Below are 23,421 nucleotides of genomic sequence, written 5' to 3' on the forward strand. Positions count from 1 at the left end.
CTCTCCCAGCTCTTGCTTTGTGAAACTCCCTTGGGTACGTTTTCATTCTTCATCTCCAAAGGTTTCTGGCTGTGTGGGCTCTGTTGGCTCTAAAGCTTTTTCCAAAATGGTTCCCTCTTAAAGGGCTCCAGTAAGCAAACCCACCTTGAATGGGTGGAGGCACATCTCCATGGAAACCACCTAATCAAAAGGTACTACCCACAGTTGGGAGGGTCACATTTCCAAGGAAACAATAAAAAAAGACCCCACCCAACAATATTGAATGAGAATTAAAGAACATGGCTTTTTTGGAGTGCATGACAGTTTCAAACCAGCAGTAATATGGTAGCACAACACTGGGAATGTATTTAATAGCCCTGAATTACATATTTGAATGTAGTTAAAAGGAAAAATTTTAGGTTGTATATATGATACTAGAATAAAAACTAAGGACAAAAAACCCCAACCATAGTACTATCTAGCATAAATAGTGAACCCTAATGTAAACTATGAATAATAGTTGATAATACAATTATAAAAATGTTCTTTCATCAGTTGTAACAAATATACCACATTATTCCAAGGTATTAATAATAGGGTAGTATATAGGAGCTGTCAGGTTATGGGAAAAAAAGAGAATTAACAGAAATGTTCAAATGCTTTCTAAGACTCCATGACATTTATCTCAAGGATAGATGAGCTTACTTTAGTGGAGTAGCTTTTTCTTCACATTTGCACAAACTTCTGAATTTTTAAAAACCATTATAGGGTGTGCTGCTTTCTTCAAATAGTCAACAACATTGGCATTTTTAGCAGTCTTCTCCATGGTCATTTTCTACCTCTTCCAATAAAATTTGAGCCTGCATTTTGGTGTCCTAGGAGAGTATTTTACATATACTAAAAGCTGAAGTGATTCACCCCCATGGCTTAACATAAAGTCTGAAGTCTGTATGTTCTCTAGCTTTAATTTTTCCTTCAGCCTTTTATGCACATGACCGCACAGGGCCTGCAGGAGATGTCTTTGTTTGCCTCTTCTGTTTTTATTCCTGGGATGTGCAGAAGCAAATTAAATTTCTTCAGGTAAATAAAATGAAAATTACTCGGGCTTACCTGAATGTTCCTTCTGCTGCTGACACATGACGGAATATAGTCTGTCCTATTTCAACACCGATTGATAGGAATACTTTCACATTACCCAGTTCCTGCCTAGATTATTTTAAATATCCATTTAAAAGTAAAGTTTTTTTCTTCACTATACTTGTGCTAGAAAGGGCTTGAAAGAGAAAGTGAACCATTATGAAAACCTGTTCAGTTTTGTATAATTACAAATGGGTATAACTTTTATTTTGTGATTTACAGAATTTATTTTATAGTCAATTTCAAATTTTATTAACTTCTCTTTACCTCTGCTACCTTGTAAAATATTTGTATTGACAAATATAGGTCATTTCTTAAACATTTGGTTTAGGTTGTTTATTGCAGAACTGTTTACTATATTGAAAAATTTGTACATGACCTAAGTGTCTAATCATAATGTTGATTAAATATATTTAGGTACAGTTATAACTACAATTAAGTACTATTTAATGCAACTATTAAAATGAACAATGTGGGTAAATGTTTATTCCTATAAGAGATGTTTATGCTAAATAAGTAATAAAAAGTTTATCAAATGATGTGTATAGTTTGATCCATGTTTTACATGTATATATGTATGCACAAGCATATATATAAAGAAAAAATGCTAAAAGGAAATATTTGGAAATTCAGTAAATTTTACAATGGTTATCGTTTTGGTGATGTGGTTATGGGTGATTTTTCTTTTTTGTTCGTATGCAATTTCTAATTTTTATATAATTGGAAAAACATTTACTTCTATTAATAAAATATATATAACTATAACCTACAAATTTTGGTACTTAGTTTATGATATAGTTGATAGTCTAGAAGATGGCATCCATTTTTTTGTAATTTTTAATTTTTAAATAATATTTTTAGTGAGATAGCTTCACGCACCATGCAGTTCATCCAGAGTATGCAGTCTATGGCTCACAATATCATCACAGTTGTGTATTCATCACCATGATCATTTTTAGGACACTTACATCGCTCCAGAAAAAGAAATAAAAAGAAAAAAGAAAAACCCCATGTGTCTCTTACCCCCTTACCCCTCCCTCTGATTGACCACTAGTATTGTAATCTATTCAATTTTTTTTTTTTACCCCTATACCATTCTATTATTTATTTATTTTTTTACCCATCTGTCCATACACTGGATAAAGGGAGTGTCAGCCACAAGGTTTTCACAATCACATGGTCACATTGTAAAAGCTTTTTTTTTTTTTTTTTTTTTTTACATATGCACTCAGTAATTCTTAACATCATCACATAGATGCATGATCATCGTTTCTTAGTACATTTGCATCGGTTTAGAGGAACTAGCAACACAACAGAAAAAGATATAAAATGTTAATATAGAGAAAAGAAATAAAAGTAGTAATGATAGTAAAAAACAACAACAAAAAAACCCTATAGCTCAGATGCAGCTTCATTCAGTGTTTTAACATGATTACTTTACAATTAGGTATTATTGTGCTGTCCATTTTTGAGTTTTTGTATCTAGTCCTGTTGCACAGTCTGTATCCCTTCCGCTCCAATTACCCATTATCTTACCCTGTTTCTAACTCCTGCTGGACTCTGTTAAAATGACATATTTCAAGTTTATTCTCGAATGTCCGTTCACATCAGTGGGACCATACAGTATTTGTGCTTTAGTTTTTGGCTGGACTCACTCAGCATAATATTCTCTAGGTCCATCCATGTTATTACATGCCTCATAAGTTTATCTTGTCTTAAAGCTGCATAATATTCCATAGTACGTATATACCACAGTTTATTTAGCCATTCTTCTGTTGATGGACATTTTGGCTGTTTCCATCTCTTTGCAATTGTAAATAACGCTGCTATAAACATTGGTGTGCAAATGTCTGTTTGTATCTTTGCCCTTAAGTCCTTTGAGTAGATACCTTGTAAAAGCTTTTTAGTTATACAGTTGTCTTCAAGAATCACGGCTGCTGAAATACAGTTCAACAGTTTCAGGTATTTTCCTCGTGGCTCTTCTAGCACACTAAAAACTAAAAAGAGATATTCATATAATGCATAGGAATAACCTCCAGAATAACTTCCTGTATTAGTCAGGGTTCTCTAGAGAAATAGAACCAACAGGAGGTATGATTTATAAAATGTCTCATGAATCCATGGGAATGGAAGAGTCAGAATCTCCAGGGCAACCTGTGAAGCTGGCAGCTCCAGTGAACGGTCTGGACAAATTCCACAGGAGAGGTTCACTGGCTGAAGAAGCAGTGAAAAGGTCTCTCTTTTTCCTTGAAAATCTTCAGCTTGTATCATCTTGTTGGTGGGAGACACACCTTAGTTAATCGCAGATGTACTCAGCCACAGATGCAATCAGCTGACTGATGATTTAATATACTAGCCTTCTGGTTTATCAACCAGCCATGAAATATCCTTGCAGCAACAGTCAAGCCAGTGCTTGCCTGACCAGACAACTGGGCATCATCACTTGTCCAAATTGATGGTTTGGACACCTCCCAACTCTATTCAAATTCTCTAAGCCACTGAAACTTTATTTTGTCTCGTTTCTCTCTTGCTGTTTTTGGTCAGGAAGACTTTCTGAGTCCTATAATGCTGGGTTCTGGCTCATCCCTAGGAGTCATGTCCCAGTTCCCAGGGAGATTTATACCCCTGAGAGTCATGTCTCACGTAGTGGGGAGGGCAGTGAGTTCACCTGCAGAATTGGCTTAGAGAGAGAGGCCACTTCTGAACAACAAAAGAGGTCTCTAGGGGTGATTCTTAGGCATAATTATAAGTAGGTTTATCTTCTTCCTTTGTAGAAATAAGTTTCATAGGGGTGAGCCACAAGATCAAGGGCTCAGTCTGTTAAATTGGTTGTCCTCAATGCTTACGTGAATATCGGGAATTCCCCAAGTGGGGAAGTATAAGTTCCTCCTTCCCATCTCTCAAGGGGACTTTGCAAATGCTTTATTATTCTCTACCCAAATTACTCCTGGATATAGTGGAGTAATTTGGGCAGAGAAATTGCACACTAATCTGTTTAAATTAACAAGCCCTTACCCCCTACTCAAGATTCCATGTAGTTATGCTGTGTGAATAAACTGACCATACAAGTTAAATTAGATAGTGTGCCACCAGAAATGTAAATTTTATACCTAATAAACATCTCTTCCTTTGGACTCATAGAAATGTTGAAGTTTGAAAATTTAGACCATGTCATCCTTTATCCTGTGTTCTGATTTACTTTAGTCTAAACAGATCAGGTTCGTACATATCACTTTTTCAACTTTTTGAACATAGAATAATGCTCTATAGGGTTATGCTGACTTTCATAGCTTCAGAGCTCTAACTCTGAGTCTCAGGTGTCACACAAAGATCTGATATTCCATGAAATGAACTGGTTATACACAAAAAGCTCAGCATCTCAGAATTTAGAAATAATAGTTACAACTCTGGAATAGATGTGACTACTATAAGAGTTTACAATCTAGGAACCTTTACAATAGGCCTTAACCTGATTATCTATGCTCTCAATGCCATTGTCCAAGTTTGTATATTATAGTTAGTCCATATGAGTGAGTCATGGAATATACTTTTCTTTTCTGGCTTATTTCATTCAGCATACTGCCCTAAAGGTTCATTCACCTAGTTGCATGCCTCACAGGTCATTTCTTTTTGATGAATGTCTATGAAATGAAGATAAATGTAGTAGTGAGGAGAAATGAGAAATAACGTTTCACACCATGAGAGGAAAAGGGCATTAGTTGAAATAATGTGTATCTAAAATGTAGTGATTCTGCTTCCCCCTCCCTCCTGCCTGGCAGAGTTAGATGGCACAAATTTATATATGAAATAAGATAATTTTTTCTCTTCTTTTGGTGCTCATATAACATGACAGAGTGTTAAATGGATGTGAGGTGTGTTAGAGAGGTGAAAGTAAATGTTAAAGCATATGTTTTGGTCTTTACTCTTAAAAAGGAAAATATCAGTAGTGTGATCCAAAAAACTAACTGTTTGTTTGTTTATTTGTTTAGGATGGATTGGATGCTTTGGTATATGATTTGGATTTTCCTGCCTTAAGAAAAAACAAAAATATTGACAACTTTTTAAGCAGATGTAAGTAATTTTTTGTAGAGGTTAATACCAGACTTACATAAAGCTAAATTTTGATGTGGGTAATCCAAGCCTTCCTTCTCTCCCTCTGTGTATGTTTTGGTTATTTCATCAACAACTCCTATGTAAAATTAGTAAGAAATGTGAAAGAGACCTTACTGGCCAGTTTGGGTGGCTGTTGGAGGAATTTGTAAAATATTTTGCATAGAAAAGGATGGAAACAAGAATAGAGTATCTGTGAAAAGCCATCCTACCACTGAGATTTGAGATTTTCTTTTTCCATGCAAGCTAGTTTATATTTAAATTTTGCAGATGTTCTTTTCTGCAAGCTCTTTTTTCAGATTTTGATATTAGATATTTTTTATTAAACGATGTATTGAATATTTAAAAATTTTTAATCTTAAAGAATTGATAATAAAATTTAGATAATAAAATCCCTTCCCCTTACAGCATTTTTAAATTCGTTTTCCTAAACCATACATATTGATACATTTGATTTGGTGATAGTGATATAATCTTTCAATTTTGTTTACATATTTTGTTGTTTTTTTTTTTTTACTGTGAAAAATAATATGTACAAAAAGGCAATAAATTTCAAAGTACACCACAACAATTAGTTGTGGAACAGATTTCAGAGTTAGGTATGGGTTACAATTCCACAATTTTAGGTTTTTACCTTTAGCTGTTCCACAGCACTGGAGACTAAAAGAAATATTAATATAATGATTCAGCAATCATACTCATTTGTTAAACTCTTACTTCTCTATATAATTCCACCTTTTCCTTTGATCTTTCTCCCAGTTTTTAGGTTATATGGGCTGTGCCCATTCAAACTTTTTTATGTTGTAGAGGGCTGTCAATAATATGAGATGGAGGATAGAACTAGTTGATGTTCTGGAGATGCTGACCCCTGAATTTCAGGACTTAACTGACCTAAGAACTGATCTGAAGCTTGTAGTTTTCTGGAAAGTAATCATAATCATAGTGCATGGAACCTCTGTAGAATCTCAGATAAAAGCCCTAGGTGTTCTTTTTTTTTTTCTTAAATCATCACAATAGACTTTTTTTTTTTTGTGGAAAATGACATATATACAAAAAAGCAATAAATTTCAAAGTACATTGCAACAATTAGTTGTAGAACAGATTTCAGAGTTGGAATGGGCTACAGTTCCACAATTTTAGGTTTTTACTTTTAGCTGCCCTAAGATACTGGAAACTAAAAGAAATATAATGATTTGGCAATCATACTCATTTGTCAAATCCAACCTTCTCTCTGTTATGTGTGTTTTAATAGAGAACTTTTATTTTTCTAAGTAGTCATATCTTTTTAGTTTGTTGTAATTTATTTTATAATTTCTGTACTTTGACATCTTGCCTCAGAATTTACTTACAAATTTTATATATATTTTTTCACTTTAAAAAATTTATTCAGTCTTAATTTTATTTTAGAATGTGGTGGCAGATTCTGAATTAGGAACTTTTAAAGTATAGAAGTTTTCAAAAATTTCTCACATAGTACTGATAACTGAAACAGCAGAAAAATTTCGTTAATGTTTCAGTTTTCTTAGCTTTCTAGTTGATAATATAGTGAAAGAACTAAATAGGTGGAGAAATTTGGCCATTTCTCTTTTGATGAGAGGCGAAGAATAATTGCTCATTAATACAAAGGTGAGGGTAACTTTGTAAAGAAAGGTAGAATGCTTTCTTAATCCACTATTCTTTTTTTTTTTTTTTTCACATGGGCAGGCACTAGGAATCGAACCCGGGTCCTTTGGCATGGCAGGCGAGCATTCTTGCCTACTGAGCCACCGTGGCCCGCCCCTTAATATACTTTTCTTTATGCCATGCAACATTGATACTTTCATAATATTAAGTGCCTGTATATCACATTTTTTAAATACTTTTTTTGGTATGCTCTGTGGTAGGGGTCACATTTCATTCTTTTTCCAAGCGGCTGTCCCATTATAACAGCACCATTTGTTGAACTTTTTGGGGGGATGGGGGAATTGCACAGGGCAGAAATTGAACCCCGGTCTCCCACATTGTAGGTGAGAATTCTACCACTAAACTACTCTTGTAGCCCCATATTTTGGATTTTATAAACAGAAACATCAGTAGCTACAGTAGGAATAAATAATATAAAGTGTTTTAATTGATAGAACTTTATAGTTTATTTTAATTTTTAAATTGGAGAAAATTACAGAGAATAATATAAAAAAATATCAGCAAATCAAATTTAGCAGCAGGTAAGAATTCTGACCAAGTAGAATTTATACCAGAATTGCAAAGTTACATTCAAAAATCAGTTATTGCAATTTACCATATTAACAGAATGAAAAAAAAATATTCATTCTGTCATCTCAGTAGGTGCAAAAAAAATTCATTTGGTAAACTTTAATCCATTTGTGATTAAAACATTTTTCTCCACAAATTAAAAATAGAAATATCTTTAATATAGGGCTTCTGTGAAAAACGTATAGGTCAGATCATATTTAATTCTGTAAGACTAAATGCTTTCTCCCTAAGATCAAGAAAAGGTAAGGCTGCTGCACTCTCCACTTTTGTTCAACATTTTCCTGGCTCTTCTAGACAGTACAATAAAACAAAATGAGGATAAGTCATTTAGATTAGAAAGGAAAAATTAAAACTGTCTATTTTAATACAGACGATATGCTTGTGTTGATAATCCTTGAAATTCTACAAAAAATTCTTTTCTTATTAATAAAGACCTATTAAGTTCAACAAGTTTGCAATTAGAAGATTAATATACTGAAAGCATTGTATTTCTGTAAACAATTGGAAATTGAAAATTTAACAAAAACAGCACCATTTACATTAAGAACAATATTCTGTGTTTCTGAACTGGACAATTCAATATTAAAAATGTTGAGTCCGCAAATTGACCTATTGGGTTTGTGTAATCTCAGTCAGAACCGCAATATTTTCTTATATTTATCCACATTGATTCCCATTTATTTCCTGGAAATGTTGATCCCTTGATCCCTTCTCCACAAGGTTTTTTAGATCTTGTCTTCTTCTTCCTAGAATTCCTTCCAACCTCACCCAACATAATGTTGTCATCTTTCTAATTTCAAATAAATTAGGAATAAAATGAAAATAGGAAAATTCATTTTCCTTTCAAATAAACCTTCATTTTCCTTTCCTAAGCCCTTGGAGTAGGTTACGTAACTTTGGTGTATACGTTCATGGCATCTTCTGCCTTTTTAAATTAGCACTCACCACAGTTAGAATTTATATTTATTTGCGTGATTGATTATTTGATTGGCGTCCACTCCTTTTCCCCTTCTATCTTTATCAAAATTTTAATTGCAATGAGAGTAGGAACACTTGTATTTCTACTTCCAAACCTGACCGCATATTAGGAGGTACTCATTAAATATTTGTTAAATGTATCAGAAAGTGAATCAAAATGATCCCTTTTTTGGTAAAATTTGGACTTGATCATTGTTTCTTTTATTATTTATCACGTATTTCAGATATCTTGAAAGTAATACAACGAATATCTGTGTACTTCTAAAAAGATTAAAGTAATAGTTAACATTTTGCCCTCTTTGCTTTTGATCTTTTGTTTAAAATAAAGATGATATTAGATTACAGTAAAATCTTAGACCCTATCTCCTCTCCTTCCCTGTCCAGAAGTAACCACTAGCCTTGATATATTTGATCATAGAGTACAGGATAGTGATTTTTTTTTAAATGTGGCCACCTACACAAGTCATGAAATAGAAAAGAAACATATAAAGAAATCAATAAGCAATCCATACATGACCAAAACAAAGTAATTTCAACTTGAAATGTAGAAAATAGGTTCTTTTATAAGTTTCCATTATGTTATCATTATAACAGTACTGTATCAAACATACTTGTAACTACTTGTACTTGGTAATCAATCAAAAAATATCATTTTTCCTTAAAACAGATTCCTTCTAACAAAGAGATTTCATGAATTAACACATTTAATTAGAGATAATTTCCCCCCATCTTGAAGTGTTATGGCATTACTCTGGCATGTTTCTAATTTTAAAAGTTATCTTTTCCATACTTGAAAATTTTGTCAAATCAGGGTACCTTCCTGTTTATTTAAATGATTATTCTGATAGTCAAATGTTAGTTTTTGTTGATTGGTGATTAAAAATCAATATATGGTGTCTTTTGTTACTTTAAAAAAGTGATATAAAGAAAAATTATTCTCAGTTCAGCATATCCTGCTGATACTGTCGGTGAATTTGTTATGTGTACAAGGGAGTAAAGACAACTTAGCTATGTTTGCCTTACCTCCACAAAAGGTACATATTGCTCAATACTTTTCCTCATTTTAAAATTAAGGTATTATAATAATTGGGATAAAACATCAAGATTTTATGATCCATAGAAAAGCTCTCATTTTAATGTTTATGGCTATTCATAAGAGTTCTTATGATATTGAACATGAATACTGTTTTATCTAATTACAGTTTTATCTAATTACAGTTAAGTTGTGATCAGTGTAAATTCCATTTTCAGAGCATTGAAATTTTTTAGATAGGGTTGAATTTTTGCTTTTAAGTGTATAAAAGTATAAATGGCTTGCGTAGTTGAGAGTCTGCACTTGAATGGTGAATGTATCTCCATTTGGGGTGCTTGACATGGTGGGTGCTTGACATGGTTATATTCATAATATTTTGGAATTAGTTTCACTTCAGATGCTGGATTATAAGAGAAATACTACTTTGCTGAAGAATATAAGGCCAGTAGATCATCATAGAGAAACTGGAAACATACTTTTTTAATATACAAAAATTCAGTGTAAGCTTAATAGGGCCTTAGGTCATTGGGGAAAAGGTAAATTATTAAATAAATTTTATTGAAACAATTGATCATCCATGTGAGGAACAATTGAATATCCCTATGAGGAGAAAATGAAATCACTCTTCACCTTACAACATATATAAATGTAAAACCATAAGGTGCTAGATGAAATTATAGGTGACTATTTTTATAATCTTCAAGTAGGAAAAGCCTTTTTCTCTTTTTTAAAGCAGGATTTCAAGACTGGAGACAGTGAGGGAAATGACTGGTAAATGGCCATATAAAAATTTATATATGGGGCAGGTCACGGTGGCTCAGCAGGCAGAGTTCTCACCTGCCATGCCAGAGACCTGGGTTCGATTCCTGGTGCCTGCCCATCCAAAAAAAAAAAAAAACAAAAACAAAAAAAAACATTTTGTATGAAATTTCATATATATGTGTATATATATATATATACACATATATATATGAAAATACAAATATTAAAAATACTGACAAATTGGAAAAATTGCAACTTACTTGAATTATATTCCTAATTCCTAATGTATATATCTTATATGCGCTATTTTGAATTTTACCAGTAAAAAACTATGTTGAAATTTGTTTTCTCTTTTGTTATATCAAGTAGCTACAGGACATCCTTGATTTTTTTCCTTCGTGGTTACAAAGCCAAAAATATTATTTTTTTCTGGCACTTTACAGAAAAAATTGTCTAACCCCTGTTGTTGCAGTGAGAATAAGTTGAATTTATGTATAAATTTTGCTGATAATGGAACTTGAATTCCAGAGAACACAATAGAAGAATTTCTGGAATTGAAGAGTATGCTTGTTAGGGTAGCATTAGCTTCTCTAATGAATATGTCAAAAAATCTTAGTTAGCTTAACTGTGAGGGTGGCTAGTTTAGGATCTAGACATTTTCTGCCCCATGGTGACATGGGAGATAAGGGAAAAATAGGGACGTGTAGAGCTTTAGGGGGAAAACAGTACAGGAAATAAAGGATTAGTTAGTGCTAGAGTTTTGATGAACTCAAGCAGATAGTAGCAAGGCTGTGAGTGTTGGGGGATAGGGAGAATAAATATCTGGGATTTCTTCTTGATCACTGACAATAGAAATTATGAAGTTTGAGGAGGTATGGAGTTTGTTCCATTTGCAGTTCTTGCAACATGTGCAGTCTCCCTCTTGACCCCTGGTAATGGAGAGTACAGGCGTAGGGGAGATGTAGTGTCAGAATTTCCCCTTTACCGATGTTGATGGAATTGAGGATGCTTGGGGAAGCTGGGTATTAACAGGCCCCATCTATTTTTTTTTTTTTTGACCCAGTCCTGAGAAAGTGTGTTCTTATTTTCTTTATAATATGTATCATGGTATGAAATTATTTCCTTGTTTATTATTTCTCTTTTGTTTACAAGACCAGGAATTCTGTCTGTTCCAAGTGTTTAGAACAGGGCCTAGCATGTAGTAGGTGCTGAATGAAATGTTTGTTATTGAACACGTCATCCTTGATTTTTCTCATGTTTTGGGTGCATGGGCCTGGGTCTCCCACGTGGTGAACAAGCATTCTACCACTGTACCATCTGTGCACCCTCATCCTTGATTCTTACCCCTTCCTCACATACAGCACCCACAAATTTGTCTATATATTTTTTATTTTTTTTTAAACTAAATCCATCCTCTCTTCTCCATTTTTCTTCCTTGCTATTGAAGACAATCTTGGGGAAACTCCCTCATCCATCTTCCTAACCCCAGGGTGTTTCCCTGCTTATTATTATTTGTGTCCTATCTTGGTACTTTGATATTAATTAAAATTGTAAGATGTTCATATTTACACTTAATTTTCATTGTAAGTCAGAGCATATGTTATGAAGAATGAAACAATGAGCAACAATTGTTTAACCATTCTTAGAATGCACTATGCTAGTTGTGTATTGTGAGGCTCTAGAGATTGTTCGGATATGAAGGAGGGCTGGGAAATTATTAATAGATTAATGAGGGGTTGACTAATCTGGGATTGTCACCAATCAGTTATGTCATGAAATGCAGAATTTGAAAGCATAAAGGCAATCTGTCAGATAAAGTAGGTTGGATTATCATTATGGATGTTTCTTGACTGTCCCAGAGACATGAACTAAAATCCAGACCAGCTGTTATATAAATTTCTTTTGATAAACAAGTATGGAGACCTAGTAATATCAGGTCATCTTAGATAGGTTTGGAGAACATTTTATAGTGTATGTATGTACTATTTTCTGTCTCAAAGGAGTTACAAACCTATGAAGTCCAGGCTGTAAATCCATAGCACCAAGGGGTGTGTCAGAGAAGAGGAGGACATTATTGCATTTCAATAAGTAAGCTTTAGTTTTAAGATCCTGGGATTAGGGTGGATGGGAATAAATTGTTTTGAGTATTTGGGACTGTAGGATAGACTTTACCATTAAGTCCTTGGCTAGTTCTAGATTGCACCTTGGGAAAATACCCTAGGAAAATTAGTGTCATAGAATCCCTGATTGAAAGCTATCTACAAGAGACACGTGTGCTTGTTAACATGTAAGTCTATTTAGGATAGGCTAGATCCAAGGCAGTCAGAATGTAGAAATATCTTTGGATTTCAAATTCCTTGTCTTCAGTGATCCTCAAAACTTTTATATCTTATTTGTGAATGTAAACCTCATCTTACCTTTCATTATATAGCGTACTATCCTCTTTCAAGACTTCTCTCTCATCCGGAGTATTATATTACTCTTACAATTTTCCGTACTTCCAGTCTTGCCCACATTAAGTTCATCCTTATCACCAGAGTAGTTTTGTTGAATTATAAAGTTGTTTATCTGCCTTATTTCTTTTCATATGCTCCCCAAACCCACAATAGTGGTTTACAGTTGTGCTTCTCAGTTCCCAATAGATTCCACAGGACTCTGCAGGGGCTACATTAAATATAAAGTAGATGACGCTCTAGCCCTTCATTCCCTTCCCCCCTCTCCCATCTCCATGGAACACAGCAATTTATTTTCTCTATTTCACACGTTGAACTGCTTTAAACTTTAATATGAAAAAAGATTTCTAATGATTAAATAATTGTATAACTACTAGTCTTCAGATAAAGTTCAAACTCCTTTAACCTTTTTAGCGGGCTTTCCGTCCTCTTCAGCCAGTTCTTACCACAAACATGATATTCTACTAACCCAAAACTGCTTGTATATAGTTCCCCTATGCCTTTACTTATATTGCCTATCTGCCTGAAATGTTCTCCCTTTTATTCTTTCGCACCTGGCTAACTGCTACTCTTCCTTTGAGACTCATTTTAGTTGTCAATAATTCCAGAAAATCTTTTCTGACTATTGTTCTCCCAGGTAGGCCTAGTTAGGTGTCCTTCTTAGTACTTCACAGACTCTGTGCTTATCACTTTATTGCATCTTTTTGTATTTTATTTTCATTGTTTGTTTGCATTTCATTTGCTAAAGTATGTATTCCTTGAGTGCATGAACTGTAACTTAAAGTTATCTTCATATACCTTTGATATTTCTATAGGCCTGACATGTGGTAGACACAGAAATTTGTGGATTGAAATTAATTTGATTATTGTCTATATTTTTCTGCTGCATCTTGCAGTAGATATGTAATCTAATAGTAAATGTGCTTATGTTATCCCTGTGTGAAAATTTGCTCTTTTGTTTTTATTTATTGGTCTTAATGTACACAAATACTTGTTTAAATGTGCATTTAAGAAGAAAGACAAGAACATTATATGCAGCTTTTATTAGGAACTACAATTTGAGTTAAATAACTGTTCTGTATTTTGTACAACTCTGAAATGTGCTTTTCTATGTAATCTCATGCCAGTGTTGACCCATGTGGATTAAAATAGCCCTATTATAATCTATGACCAAATTAGGAATCAGAATATCTATCCAGTTGGGATTTGTAAATTATTGTAGTTTGTAGATGTCAGGTTTATATAAATAACTGCAGTGATTCCCACTGCATGTTTTAAGTTAAAATCTAGGTTCAAATAGATAAATCTAATGATGTAAGTACTAAAGATTGCCAGTTGGAAAATTTATTGTGATTCTTTAGCATTTTATATTTGCTTCTGATATATTAAAATTTATATGTTTTTAAAAATATCATCAAAACTAACTTATAGAAAGAAAATTTTATTCCGTTACTCTAATACCCATGTTCCTTCTATTCAAATTTGATGTGTATTTAAAATACCAGAAACTGGTTGTCCTCAGTTTTTGTCTGTAGTAATATATTTATTTTAGACACATTTTATTAAATCAGATTTTGATAAAAACTTTTAATAGCCAGAGTGAAGTCATTCTAGAATTTTATTTTTTTAAAATTCTTAGTACATTGTTTATATATCATATCTAATTAATGAAGTTTTGTGTTTCTCATTGTATTTCTGCTTTAATGATTTAAAATTATAAACTTTTTTTCATACAGATAAAGACACAATAAATAAAATTAGAGACTTACGCATGAAAGCTGAAGATTATGAAGTAGTGAAGGTGATTGGTAGAGGCGCATTTGGAGAAGTTCAATTGGTAGGTTATTTTAGTGAGATTAAAAAACAACTTCTTTAAATTTTAGAAATTCTATTTGTGTGTTTAACATTATTTGAGAATGTATTGTCTTTATATACACTTTTATATGCACAGTATTGCTGTGGACTTTCTTGTGAAATTCAAGCCAGTAGTTTAAAGTGTTTAAGTGTTTTCCCCAACCACCCATTGGTCTCAGAAGTATCAAAAGAAAAATCTTTAGTCATAAATAATAGACTAAAATGCTGTAGGTAAGTAAGTTTTATAAACAGGAAGCAGCAAACATAGGAGAAGGAGGTGTGCTATAGTATGGAGAATAATTATTTTTTTCTAACATTTCTTATTTCTATTAAATAAGACATTGGTATTATTTAATAAAAGTAATTCAGCAGAAGAGAAGAAATAAAAATAGTTGAGACAGTAATGCTAAACTATTTAACAAGGTGTTAAAATAATTTAATTAATTGTTCTGGGAAACAGCTTTAATGTTATCAATTTTTTTAATTATTATTTTCCATTTCCAATTTTAAAGGTGAGACATAAATCTACCAGGAAGGTATATGCTATGAAGCTTCTCAGCAAATTTGAGATGATTAAGAGATCTGATTCTGCTTTTTTCTGGGAAGAACGGGATATCATGGCTTTTGCTAACAGCCCTTGGGTTGTCCAGGTATAGTTTTGCTACTGTTTCATTTTTGCTGTACTGGCTTGTAACTTAACATATCTGAGAAGCTTAGCTTGTTTTATAGAACAGTAATAAAGAGTTTATTGGCAATAATAAAATTGTCTACATATCATTATTTTTAAATTAATAAAATTTAATTTTATTGAATCATCTCTAGGAGGAAAGTAATAGATACTTTCTATCTATCTATTAGATAGATACAAAATAATTATGTATATATAGAATTTGAATATAGAAAATTTAAGTAATGTGCTTTGGTTTGGGGGAAATCATAAGTTATTGTACCCTGACTTTTACTTTTATTTAATATTAAAATTTAAGTATAAGTTTTTCCCCAAACATGAGATCCTCTTATTTTATTTATTTAACTATCTAATAATCTATTTGTCTCTTATTTTGTGGGGAGGAGTATATGGGGGATAATTAATGAAGAGTGAGAGGGGGCCGAGTTAATAAGCTATGCCTCCAAATAATACAGGATTGACTTTAGTTTTTTTAGTGGAATGAAAAGGAGACTAGAAATCTATAGTTGTAGGTTCTCTCTGCAGCTCGGTTATAGCCTCAGCTGTTCCTTATTAGCTGTGTGACTCTGGGCAAGTTACTTAACTCCTGAGTTCCTATGACTATAATCCCCTCTAGAAGAGTGTAAAGGACTACACTGAGTTTTGTTCCTACTGTCAGTATCTGGATGCCTGGCTTAAAAACTAGTATACACTGGACTAGACCATTTCTGAGTTTCTAACATGTATTTTGTGATTTATTTATTTACAATCTATAATGAAGGCTATCCTAAATAAAAATGCTAGTAATAGGACTTGAAGGATATGGCGATGAAAGTAAGGATGTGGAAAATATTTAAGATTTAGATAATAAACACATTCTTTTAAAAGAAGTATGACATAACTGGAACTTGTAGAGTTAAAATAAACTGTATACTCACAGCTTTATTTCTCTTGATACATTACCTATAAATAGAATAAATTACCACCAAATAAACAATGTTTTTTTAATTTTAGAACCCAAATGGTAAGGTGCCTGCTTTAGTCTTTGATAGCCATGAGATGTCACTTAGTTTCTTTTCTTTCCCCCAAATATACATTTTAATTTAAATAACGACATCTGTAACTAAAATCATTTTTAACACTGTTGAGAAAATGAAACATAAAGAGGAAGATTTTAAGGCATAAACACCTAGATAAAAAGATGTATCATTTTCTTTAGGGCTTTAAAAAAATTTTTTTTAATTTTAAACAGTTATATTCATTTAGCATTGGTATGGTATCTTTGTTACAACTGATGAAAGAATATTACACCATTACTGTTAATTATAGTCCATGGTTTGCATTAGTTGTATTTTTCCCATGTACCACCCTATTATTAACCCCTTGTACTAGCGACATACATTTGTTCTAATTCATGGAAAAACATTCTTATATTTGTACTGTTAACTCCAGTCATCATTCACACAGGGTTCACTATATTATATAGTACCATATTTTATCCTCTAATTTTCTTTCTAGTGACATACATGACCCTAAACTTCCCCTTTAAACCACAATCACACTCATAATTCAGTGCTGTTAATTATGTTCACAATAATGTGCTACCATCATCACCTAGTGCTTATTTTATTTTCTTTCAATTCTAATCTTTTCATATTTACTTGAAATGTTCTTCTGGGAATTTGTTCTTCTTTTAACTTAAGCTCTGGTGACATAATATATTTTGGCCTGGTATTTCTTGTGAATTTCATTTTAATAATTAATTAACTTTACTCTTCGTATTTCTACTCTTGTTACTGCTTTTCCTATTACCTCCTATCATTTATAGCATCTTATTTCACTGTTTTCTATTTTACTACTTTTTTTTAACAACTCTGAAAGGTAGTTAATTCCTATAGATAACACCCCCAATGTATAGATTACTCCATGCTTTTATTCATTAAACACTTATTAAGTACTTCCTAACTGCCAGGTATCTAAATATTGACAGAACAGCAGGTATGAAAATCAACGTGTGGTCCTTTATATGATTATATTCATAGGATCTCAGGGAGGTTAAGTGATTTGCCCAAAGTTACACTGCTAATAAGGGACAGCTGAGGCTGTAATCCAGTTTATCAAAGAATTCTTGAGAATTACGGTATTGATATAAATTTAACAGTAAACCCTACTAATGCATAAATTAAATTAGAACTATAGTATTTCTTTGAATATTTGTATGTTCTTTATTGAAACTACTGGAATTTAAATAATTCTTGGTATGAGAAATTTATATAGTGTCGAAAGATAAAGAGAAAAAAGGATCTCTGTCTAATTCCCTAAAAGTGATTGTTTTTTGAAAAAAAGAATAGTACTTACACCTATTTCTTTTTTTAAGTACTACTGTAACTGTTCTTCTGTAACTTGATTACTTCATTGAACTCTTATAATACATTAATATTTTTGTCAATTTTAAAATGAAACAATTTGCTTACTCCAGTGAATTTGTTTTATCTGTGTGTTTTTTGTTTAGCTTTTTTATGCATTCCAAGATGATCGTTATCTCTACATGGTGATGGAATACATGCCTGGTGGGGATCTTGTAAACTTAATGAGCAACTATGATGTGCCTGAAAAATGGGCTCGATTCTATACTGCAGAAGTAGTTCTTGCATTGGATGCAATCCATTCCATGGGCTTTATTCATAGGTAAAGATAAAAATGGTTTAAATTTACTCATTTGTTAAAAGGAGATGCGGAAAAGTACTTAAAAGTTTTCTGATTAGCATTCCACTCTAAGTCCACTCATCCTCCTCCCATGGGATGTGAGTGGCATTTCAGAACTTGAAACTTTGAAATTCATAATTTTAACATGTGTGTTTCATGCTTATATAAATGAATCAAACTGTATTTTTTTAAAAATGGGACTATATACGTCTTCTGAAGCATTAACATAAAAAGCAGTTTCCTTGATCTTCAGTTTATAGATATGGATAGAGGACAAATATAGATCAAATGTGGCCATATCTATATTGAGTGAAGATATTTGACCTAAAATAACTGTCTTGTAAATTTTTATCAGTCTGATCTGTTTCAGAAATACTCTACTGTTGTTTTTTTCCCCCTTCAGAGATGTGAAGCCTGATAACATGTTGCTGGATAAATCTGGACATTTGAAGTTAGCAGATTTTGGTACTTGTATGAAGATGAATAAGGTTAATTAATTAGATATTAATTTGGTTTTTGCTAATTCAAGATAAATACTTCGTTAGAAAATGCTGTAAGAATTTACTAACCATATTGGGACTCGTACAGAACTGACGTGAGCTGTCTTATTTGTTGAACTGGATACCATGGCTTCAGTGTTGTATTAGTAACCTGTTAGTGATTTACTTTTTCCTCTCTATTTAGGAAAAATGTGGATTGCTAGATTTATTATTTCCTTTGTAACAACTCTGTAATATGTCCTACTGGTAACTAGAAATGGAATTAGCTAAAATGCCACTAGATACTTGTATCAGTGTTAAAATCAGATTTTCATAAAACCTAGTTTTCAGTAATGTGTATATTTTCTAGTGTTTTATATAGCTTTCTATTAACATTTAACAAATACTAGCTTGTTCTAGGAGTCCGTTCTAAAAGATATCCATCCCCACTTTGTTGTTTTAAATAACTATATGCATATCTGGAGAAACCAAGTGTGCTGCTTTATTTTCATTTGAAAGTTTTTACATTCTTTGGATGTTATAAGGGAGGAATAGCTAAAAAACTGTGTTTATTATTTTAAAAAGAAATTTGTTGATTAGAAGAAAATGTTGTGTGGAAACGTTTGTATGAACATTTTATTACAATTATATTGCATTAATACTGTCAGTACCTAACAGGTGTATAGATTTCTTTCTTTTTTGGCAGGGAGGGTTTTAAAATGCATATAAGATAAAAATTCAGTTTGTGTAACACAGTTATGCCCTTTCCCCATACATATGCATTCCTGTTTTATATTCCTGCAGTCAATTCACATGTTTTCTTGGTAGTTTCAAACATAGTTAAATCAAGAAGCCATTATAGTAAGAAAAAAAAAGGTGAAATAAACATTTATATTGTCATAATGCTTCATCCTCTCAGCCTCTCGATCAGTTGTATTGGCTTATATACTTGTTCTCTGCAATTAAGATGAAATTATATTGATATAACTGGGGAGATAATAAGTGGTGGCAATGTATCTTTTAGTGAATATTTTTACAAAATCCACATATATATGTGTGTGTATACCTACTTATAGAGTATGTATGTATACATTAAGAGTCTGTTGTGTGTATAATGTAATATGTATATATGATTAAACTATTTGTTAGTTTTTGTCAAGTTTGCATTAGGTTTTGATGTGGTATTATATAGCCCAAAGGTTTAGAATTCTACAGGGTAGATTAAAAAGAAAGTCATTTTAATAATTGAGACTTTATATCCATATCCTAATCCAAAATTTGACCTGCCACTCTTTAGGAAGGTATGGTACGATGTGATACAGCAGTTGGAACACCCGATTATATTTCCCCTGAAGTATTAAAATCCCAAGGTGGTGATGGTTATTATGGACGAGAATGTGACTGGTGGTCGGTTGGGGTATTTTTATATGAAATGCTTGTAGGTGAGTAAAGGAGAATTTTATGTACCTCTAATATAGTTGCTCATACCCAAAGTCACCACTTGGCTTTTTCTAATATCACAGTATTGATTATATTAAGCAGTGTTGATTTTGTTTATAGAAAAGAAACATGATACAAACCTTCTTTATGTGTGCTTTTGAAAGCTATTTAGCCTCTTAGAACAGCTTTACCATGTGTTGTTTCTTATATATTAAATGTGTGTTTTTAGCTTAATGCATGATAACTTTGACTCTTTTCCTTTGAAACATTTTTTTTTCAATGTAGAAAATATTTTATTTGCTTTTGTTTTCCCTATCAATTTTTCAGGTGATACACCTTTTTATGCAGATTCTCTGGTTGGGACTTACAGTAAAATTATGAACCATAAAAATTCACTTACCTTCCCTGATGATAATGACATATCAAAAGAAGCAAAAAATCTTATTTGTGCCTTCCTTACAGACAGGTAAATGATCTAAAAATTGGTCTTAATATCTTTACCTTAAGGAAATCATATTTCCCAACTGTTAGAATATAAATGCTACCATTCCCCAAATCATTCATGATAACAATGAAGCTTAATATATTCTTATGGTTTTCTAGATAGTGTTTCTGGATCCCAATTTCTCACGTGCCTTCACTGAGAAATTAGGATAATAATATATCCTTGACTTATGGCTATACCAGATGATTTTTTTTCTTTCGTTGTTCAATTCTTAACTTGGTTAATTATAAAAACAATAGTATATTTTACCAAGTCTAGAACTTCTTAAAATATGTTAACACTTCTGAAATCAGCATCTTATAATCAACCTGTTAATTAGTTTAATGGGGAATGTTTTTTTCCCAATTAAAAAATTATGCATCTGCCAACCAATGCCATTTTAGATACTATTATATGTAGTATATGCTTCTTGAAATAAATTATACAAAGCTGTAGAACAGTATATATTTCTTATCTGCTTCCTTTGAGAGATAGGCATTGGTCTTCCAACAAGCATTTTTATAAATATGTATGCATGTATGTATTCTAAAAACAAAAGTGGCATAATATTATATATACTTTTGTGGTTTACTTTTATAATTTAAAAAAGTGAACCAAATGGTTTTTGAAGATTGCCTTTAATGTTTATAATTATGTAATGTTTATTTAAATAGTAGCAGGGCTTTGTACTTTTATAATATACTTTAAATTGAGACTTACTTTAAGATTAATTTATATTCTTCAGTATGTTCTCTAGAGCCTGAAAAGTATAGTTTTTCAAATTTTCACATAAAGAACTGTACTATGCTTTGTGATGGGTGCTAGGGATGTAGACATGAGGAAGATAGAGTCACTGTTCTCAAAAACCACATAGTCCTTTGGGGAAAATAGGCAAATGAGACACTTATATTACAAAGATAAGTATCGTGATAAGTACTAGATGCCAGAGGGTTATGGAGAGTTACCTAATCCAGTTTGAGAGAGCCAGGGAAGGCTTCTCAGAGAAAGTGTCACATGTTTAAAGTGGTCTGTCTGTTAACTCATGAAAAATTTTGGAATTTAGCATATTCTCATTTTAGAAGTCCTCTGTTAGAGTACAAAGGTGCCAAGTTCCTCTTCCCAATTCAGCTAAAGAAATATTTAGAGCTTTATCTCCATGCTCACCAAAAAGAGACCAGGGATCACTAACTTGCCCCGTAGTAAATTCTGGATTTTGTAGCAGTGTCAAGAATTAGTTGCCATTGATTTTCAATTGGTGAGAACTATTTAGTAGATTACAAAATGGAATTTTTAAATTTAAAATGTGTTCCTGGAAGTTTAGATAGCTTCTTGTGTAAGGGAAAGTTGGTTATAAAACAAATGAAAAACCATAACTTTCCCACCATTAAAAATAAACTATTTTAAAAAAACTTACGAAAATGCATTTTATTTTATTCATTGTGCTAATGAATCAAACAAGTGATTCTTTTGGATTTTGCGAATAAAAAAAGTCATGGAATATCAAAAGATACTCTGTGTTTTCTATATTTTTTCTTTAGTATTCTTTACAAAATATTTAATGTTCTCATTTTTCATCTTATTTTATACTTAAGGTGAAAATTATGCTGGCAAACAGAATTTGAAAGTGACATAGAGACGTATTTTATTTATCCTGCACTGATTTAGCGTTCTGCCTACAAATAAACTTGGGCAAGTTATAATTAAATCTTAAATGATTAATTACTTTTCTCCTTCCCTTTCTGCTCAGAGAAGTGAGATTAGGGCGAAATGGTGTAGAAGAAATCAAACGACATCTTTTCTTCAAAAATGATCAATGGGCTTGGGAAACACTCCGAGACAGTAAGTTATTTTTTCTCTAATTTAGGTGGATTTGAAAGTAGTTGTGATAAATAGTCTGTTGAAACTGATTTTCTAAATATAATGTGTATATTTGATGAAAAATCAGTAGTACACAAATGCTATGTGGACATTGTCCTAATCTAGTTAAAGAGAGACTATTTGATAATATGGGGAAACATACTACTAAACCTTTCGTGTCATGCTCAGGATACCAAAATGAAATATTATTTAAATGTAATGGATTTGGGCCCAGCATTCATAATTTGATATTTTTTCTTTGTAAAATTGCTCTTTATTTTAGGCTTTAATATATAATTATGGTTGAAATGAGTAAATAAGTGATAATGACATTAAAATGTTTTCGTATGAAAAGAAATGTTATCTTTGCTTTTCATTTAAATCCTAAAACATAAGGAGGTTCTGTTGTTAATAAATCTCAAACGTCAATTTAATATTCTACTTATGAAGATTAAGGAAATTAGGCAAACTTAATTCTATTTGACTTTCTTAGCTTGCAGTTCATGAATTAAGAATCTGTAATGTGCAAGAAGTTAATTTTCAGTCAGTTTCGAACATTTTCCTATTCTGACAAATTAAAATGAGATGATTCACAGAAAACCTTTTTCAGCATAGCTGAATCAGTACAAGGGCACCAAAGATTCCTATCATATTTGTGGATTTGAGAAGCTAAGAATTTATCTTTTCTCTTACTGAAGTCTCAGAAATTCTTTTCTCTTTTGACTTTATCAGAAAAAAGGATAGTGTGAACTAGTCACTAACTTTCTACTAAGCAATAACAGTAACCAGTAATAATGGAAAGGAACTTAGCCACATACTTTGAGGAACAGTTATAAACTAGGTGTCTGTCTTAGGGACTGCCCATCTAGTTGAGACAATGAGGAGTCAGTCTTTTGGTGGAAAGATCTTATTAATTTTGATGAGGTAGATAATGTAGGTTTGCCAGTATTAATTAAATATCCTAGTTGTCAGATGTTTTGAAAGAAACAGTTGATTGCCTTCAAATATAGTACATACATTGTACTAAACTATAAAATTGCATGAGTAGGGAAAAAGGGAAATAAGAATTTCCTCTGGAAATTAAAAATTTTACCACTACAAAAAATTCATGAATGACCTGCTGTCTGGAGTAGCTACATAGGACCAACTGGATCTTGAGAGAATTATAACTATGGAGTAACCACACAACCACTCTAAAATTTAGGGAATACATGTATTTCCCTTTACAT

General features: G+C 32.1%; 1 protein-coding gene across 2 annotated transcripts in view; it reads left to right on the forward strand.

The window, feature by feature from the left end:
• ROCK1 (Rho associated coiled-coil containing protein kinase 1) overlaps positions 1-23,421 on the forward strand; it is a 188,905-nt gene that overhangs the window by 56,338 nt on the left and 109,146 nt on the right. For both annotated transcript variants that reach the window (XM_077135842.1, XM_077135841.1), the window contains exons 2-9: positions 5,106-5,187; positions 14,442-14,542; positions 15,072-15,209; positions 17,739-17,914; positions 18,336-18,420; positions 19,709-19,853; positions 20,179-20,317; positions 22,083-22,174. In XM_077135842.1, the coding sequence (XP_076991957.1) occupies positions 5,106-5,187; positions 14,442-14,542; positions 15,072-15,209; positions 17,739-17,914; positions 18,336-18,420; positions 19,709-19,853; positions 20,179-20,317; positions 22,083-22,174 (958 nt within the window). The remainder of the gene's footprint in view (positions 1-5,105; positions 5,188-14,441; positions 14,543-15,071; positions 15,210-17,738; positions 17,915-18,335; positions 18,421-19,708; positions 19,854-20,178; positions 20,318-22,082; positions 22,175-23,421) is intronic.

This window comes from Tamandua tetradactyla, chromosome 18 (assembly GCF_023851605.1).
Source record: "Tamandua tetradactyla isolate mTamTet1 chromosome 18, mTamTet1.pri, whole genome shotgun sequence".
NCBI lineage: Eukaryota > Metazoa > Chordata > Mammalia > Pilosa > Myrmecophagidae > Tamandua > Tamandua tetradactyla.